The sequence below is a fragment of the Lipotes vexillifer genome, unplaced genomic scaffold (genome assembly GCF_000442215.2).
Source record: "Lipotes vexillifer unplaced genomic scaffold, Lipotes_vexillifer_v1.1 scaffold1149, whole genome shotgun sequence".
NCBI classification, from domain to species: Eukaryota; Metazoa; Chordata; class Mammalia; order Artiodactyla; family Lipotidae; genus Lipotes; species Lipotes vexillifer.
The window spans coordinates 386,726-392,881 of NW_006796238.1; the positions used below are offsets into that span (position 1 = coordinate 386,726).

Sequence of the window (6,156 nt, forward strand, 5' to 3'; positions counted from 1 at the left end):
ACCCCTCTAGGTCATCACAGAGCACCGAGCTGAGCTCCCTGTGCTATACAGCAGGTTCCCACTAGCTATCTATTTTACACACGGTAGTGTATTTATGTCAAACCTAATCTCCCAATTCGTCCCACCCTCCCCTTTGCCCCCTGTGTCCACATGTCTGTTATATTTGATTTCTTGTCCTCAGTTCCTGAAATCAGAGCCATAAAGGTGAAATGGGTGTCTTGTTTTTCATAACAAGCCCCTTTCAATCACAACTGAGTTTATGTTAATGAGGTGGCTTTTGAAAATCCCCTAAAGATGAGGGAGCTGGTTGCCAGGGAAACCCACCATGAATAGAGAGTTGGAATTTTCAGTCCCATCTCCTGATTTCCCAAGAGGAAAGAGGGGCTGGAGGTTGAATCAATCACCAATGGCCAGTGAGTTAATCAATCATGCCTATGTAATGAAGCCTCCATAAAAATCCAAAAGGAGAGGGTTCAAAGAGCTTCCAGGTTGAGGAATGAGAGCTCGTCTATGTGCCACCGTGCTGGGCCCAAATTCCACGGGGACAGAAACTCCTTTGTTCAGGACCTCGCCCTATGTATCTCTTTATCTGGCTGTTGATTTGTATCCTTTAATATCCTTTGTAATAAACTGGTAATCTAGTGAGTAAACTGGTTTCCTGGGTTCTGTGAGCTGCTTGAGAAAATTAATCAAACGCAAGGAGGGGGTCATGGAAACCTCTGCTTTATAGCCAGTCAGTCAGAAGCACAGGTGGCAACCTGACTTGCAGTCGGCATCTGAAGTGTGTGTGTGTTGGGTGGCAGGGCGGGGGGGGGCGGTCTTGTGTGAGCCCTTACCTGCAGGATCTGATGCTATCTCCGGGTAGAATGGTGTCAGAATTGAGCTCAGAATTGAGTTGTAGGAAACCCAGCTGGTGTTGAGGAATCACTTGGTGTGGGGGAAAAAATTCACACATAGGAATTGGGTGCAGAATCAGACTCTGAAACCTGAAAAATCCAACATCCCTGACAAGAATAATATATTTAGCAATATTTCTTGAGTGCCTGTGAGCTGTGCTGAGAACTGAGAATGCAACAGTGAGCAAGACACAGCTCCTGCTATCGGTGTCGTACAGTGTCAGGGGAGGCAGCCTCATGACGAGGTGAATGCCGTGCAGTCGTGACTAGAATCAATACAGGGCACCAGGGAAGCCCATAGGAAGAGGGTCTGATCAAATGGAAGGCAGAGGAAGCTTCCTGGAGGGCCAGTAGGGTGTGTGGGGGTGAGAGGAAGAACATTCCAGGACAGGGAACAGCATAGTCAAAGCCCTGGAAGGGAGAAATGACTCGACCTTCAGGGGAATGAGAAGGTCAGCACTTCCCACATCCCTGGAAGCCAGGCTGGGCTCTTTGGTAGGGAGGCGAGCAGGAGAGGATGGCAAGAGCCATAGAAAGAGGCCTTGCCAGCAAGCAATGTGGGCTCCGTCATAAAGACAAAGGGAAAACACTGAGTGTTAAGTCAGGAGAGTGGGATCAGATATGGGCTTTAGGGAGATTAATTGGGGTGTGGTAGAGAATGAGTTAGAGGGGTAAGGATTTGGGGCAGGGAGGCTGTCACAGTACTGAAGAGGGTTTCGGGGGACTTAAGGGAAATGACCCTGGGATGGAGACAAGCAGATGAATAAGAGAGATTCCAGGGAGGGGCATATACGGACATAGAGACGAGAATCTGCGATAGGAGTCTCCCTTTTCTACTTTGATTTCTTGCTTTGAGAATGGGCAACCCTGAGGGGAAAACGGTTTTGCAGAAGGGCAGGCTGAGAGGGGCGAGACAAGCAAGGACAGTCAAGTTCTTCTTGGTTCCATGATGTGGGGGACATGGCAGAGTGTGAACCAGCCTCAGGGTTTCTGTGTTCTGTTTTGTTTGTTTTACAGTGGCTAAATACTTCCTATTCCAAACCCCTGCCCCATCCTCATCCCACCCTGTGTTCACCCCTACTAACCTATAGGTTAGTATGGGGCTGGGGGGAGATAGCCTCTCAGAAGGGCAAGGTGGAAGTGAAGGACCCTGTGCTCTCAACGAGAATATTCCTTAGCGAGTTGGTGGTGGAGTCAGGGCCAGAACCTTATCTTCCCTCTGACTCCCAGCCCAGTCTCCTTCCACCATACTGAGAGCCCCTTGCCTTCCCAGCTGTGTCACCTCTTTCTCTTCCAGTCCTCAGTTCTGCCACTGTAGAATCCCTCTGCACAGACCTTGCACATTCTGACTATATTATGGGTTAAATTGTGTGCCCCACTCCCTGAATTCATAGGACTTCTGATGGACTTCGTGTTGAAGTCCTAGCCCCCAATACCTCAGAAGGTGACCTTAATTGGAAATAGAGTGGTTGTAGATGTAATTAGTTAAATTTAACTAACTTAATTAGTTAGGATGAGGTCATCCTCCTGGAGTAGGTTGGGCCCCTAATCCAGTATGACTGGTGTTATAAAAAAGGGGCAGTTTGGATATAGACACGGACAAACACAGAGGTGAAGGTGTTTGGATATAGACACAGACAAACACATGTGAAGGTGAAGGCATAGGTTGGGGTGATGCCAAGGATTGCCATAGATTGCTAGCAAACCATCAGAAGCTAGGAGAGAGGCATAGAACAGAGTTCACTCTCACAGCCCTTTGAAGGATCCAACCCTGCTGACACCTTGATTTTGGACTTGTAGCCTCTAGAATTGTGACAGAATAAAATTCTGTTGTTCTAAGCCACCCAGTTAGTAGTATTTTGTTATGGCAGCTCTAGCAAACTAATACTGACTATCTAAAAGGCCTTTGTACCCTTCCGTGGCAATAGTTTCACAGTGACCCACAGGATCACTCTGCCTGACACAGAGTGGCCACAGCACAGCGGGGGGTCAAGATTAACCAAAGATTACCCTTGGGCTTAGTGCTAAACCCATCAGCACTTCTCTTTCGTCTGGTTGACCTGCTGCTCCTTAAGGGCCTACCCCAAATTGTGTTCTCTGTTGATAATATAAGGTTAAAGGGTTTCATCTCTAAAAGTATGAGTTGCCAGTGGTACAAGTAAGGCCATGTCAGTGATAAGAATTTTTTTTTTTTGAGAAATTAAGAAATAAGTTCTCTAAATTCAGAATCTGTAAATATGCTTTATCTGAAATATTTGCTAGTTGCTGAATAATACACACACACAAATATGTGTGTATATATGTGTGCTTAATATATAATATGTAGACATACATATGTTTGCTTTATATAAAAAATATATAGACATACATTCTGAATTTGATCTACATTTAACATTCTCAGTTAAACATTTCTCCAAAATGTTTATCATAAAAAGATACACTGAACTGTTTATATGCTCTGTCTTGGTTTAAATCTTTTGTTGGCAAGATTCTTTGGACATTAGGAGAATGTTAAAAGCGTATCCAGATACACATATAAAAGTACTTACCAAGGAACATTTCAATAACAGATGCCTTCATAGTGAGGACAGCAATCCCCATAAATATCAAAATGGCACCCTAGAGAGGAAGAAACAATAACATCATCATATTTCAGCCAAGAGTTCTGAATTGGATGCACAGAGTGTAGGGAGGGGCTGCCTCATTTTGCATTGCCCTCTGGAGTCTTAGGATTTCAATCTGTGGCTTTCTGTAAACAACTCATGGAGATCAGCTGCGCTGGTACCCAGAGAGGCTATTCTCAGAAAACCTGTTCTAGCCACCAGCCTCTTCTTCAGAGATTTGGTCTTAGACTAAAGAGGAAATAATTCCACCATTTCCAGAGTATGCTCAACCAGTCTTCAAATTAGGACAAAAGCCACACTTATGGTATTTAGAGAACATTTTTAGATTACAAATTGTGGGGTTTTTTGTTTGTTTGTTTGTTTTTAATAAATTTATTTTATTTTTGGCTGCATTGGGTCTTTGTTGCTGTGCGCAGGCTTTCTCTAGTTGCGGTGAGTGGGGGCTGCTCTTCGTTGTGGTGCGCGGGCTTTTCATTGCGGTGGCTTCTCTTGCTGCGGAGCACAGGCTCTAGGTGCGTGGGCTTCAGTAGTTATGGTGAGTGGACTCAGTAGTTGTGGCACACGGGCTTAGTTGCTCCGCGGCATGTGGGATCTTCCTGGACCAGGGCTTGAACCCGTGTCGCCTGCATTGGCGGGTGGATTCTTAATCACTGTGCCACCAGGGAAATCCTACAAATTGTTTTAGATTACAAAAACAATTCACTCAATAAATATTTATTAAACTCTTATTGTATGTCTAGGGGTGAGGTGATTAAAATTGAATTAAAAGATAGTTCTTGCCCTTAAAAGACTTACAGTTCAATAGAAGTGAGAAAACATACCTGGACAGAAATAACCATAACATTAGAGAGTGTGCGGGTCCCCAAAGGGAGAATAAGGGGAGTTTATGGACCAGTGGTTCTCAAACTTTGCTGCATATTAGAATCATCTGGGAGTTTTAAAAGGCCCTGATGCCCAGGCTGCACCTCAGACCAACTGAATCAGAATCTCTTGTAGGTGGGGTCTAGGCATCAAGCGTTTTCGAAACTCCACAGTCTGCAATTCCAATCTGCAGCCAAGTTTGAGAACCAGTGGTTTAAAGCAAGGCTTCCAAATTTTAATGTGCATATGAATCACCTGGGGATCTTGTTAAACTGTAGATTCTAATCCAATAGGTCTGGGATAGTGTCAGAGAGTCCCCAAGAGGTTAGGGAATTTAGAGGAGGGAGAGATTATGTCAGCTGTGGGAATAAGAGGAAGCCTCTTGGAGGTGGCAGCAATTGGGTTAACTCTGAAAGATGAAAATAGGAGATGAAGGGGCTCCAAGTCAGGGGGAACAGCATCAACAGAGGCTCAGAGGTAGGAAAGCAGAGTGGATACAAGGATGCTGTTGAAGCAAGATCTTTTTTGACCCACCTCCTAGAGAGATGGAAATAAAAACAAAAATAAACAAATGGGGCGTAATGAAACTTAAAAGCTTTTGCACAGCAAAGGAAACCATAAACAAGACGAAAAGACAACCCTCAGAATGGGAGAAAATATTTGCAAATGAAGCAACTGACAAAGTTAATCTCCAAAATATACAAGCAGCTCATGCAGCGCAATATCCAAAAAACAAACAACCCAATCCAAAAGTGGGCAGAAGATGTAAATAGACATTTCTCCAAAGAAGATATACAAACACATGAAAAGAAGCTCAACATCACTAGAGATGTTAGAGAAATACAAATCAAAACCACAGTGAGGTATCACCTCACACCAGTCAGAATGGCCATCATCAAAAAATCTACAACCAATAAATGCTGGAGAGGGTGTGGAGAAAAGGAAACCCTCTTGCACTGTTGGTAGGAATGTAAATTGATACAGCCAGAATGGAGAACAGTATCGAGGTTCTTTAAAAAACTAAAAATAGAACTACCATATGACCCATCAATCCCACTCCTGGGCATATACCCAAAGAAAACCATAATTCAAAAAGATACATGTACCACAATGTTCATTGCAGCACTATTTACAATTGCCGGGACATGGAAGCAATCTAAATGTCCATCGACAGATGAATGGATAAGGAAGATGTGGCACATATATACAATGGAATATTACTCAGCCATAAAAAGGAATGAAATTGAGTTATTTGTAATGAGATGGATGGACCTAGAATCTATCATACACAGTGAAGTAAATCAGAAAGAGAAAAATACCATATGCAAATGCACATATATGGAATCTTAAAAAACAGTGCTGATGAACCTAGTGGCAGGGCAGGAATAAAGATGCAGATGTAGAGTACGGACTTGAGGACATGGGGGGGAAAGGGAAACTGGGACAAAGTGAGAGACTAGCATTGACATATATACACTATCAAATGTAAAATGGATGGCTAGTGGAAAGCTGCTCCATAGCACAGGGAGATCAACTCGATGCTTTGTGACGACCTAGAGGAGTGAGATAAGGAGGATGGGAGGGAGGCTCAAGAGGGAGGGGATATGGGGATATATATGTACTTATAGCTGATTCACTTTGTTGTACAACAGAAACGAATACAACATTGTAAAGCAATTATACTCCAACAAAGATGTATATATATATGATGCTGTTGATCCATAAGGGGTTCCCTCTTCTCTTAAGGCTACGGGGGAACCCTAGAAGGTTTATTC

The 6,156-nt window shown here is 43.7% G+C and overlaps 1 protein-coding gene across 1 annotated transcript in view; it reads right to left on the minus strand.

Moving 5' to 3' along the window:
* The window catches only part of VIT (vitrin), a 94,454-nt gene extending 90,957 nt beyond the window's left edge, over positions 1–3,497 (minus strand). The window contains 1 exon segment of the mRNA XM_007468388.1: positions 3,446–3,497. Within this exon segment, the coding sequence (XP_007468450.1) occupies positions 3,446–3,497 (52 nt within the window).
* Between the last annotated feature and the right edge of the window lie 2,659 nt (positions 3,498–6,156).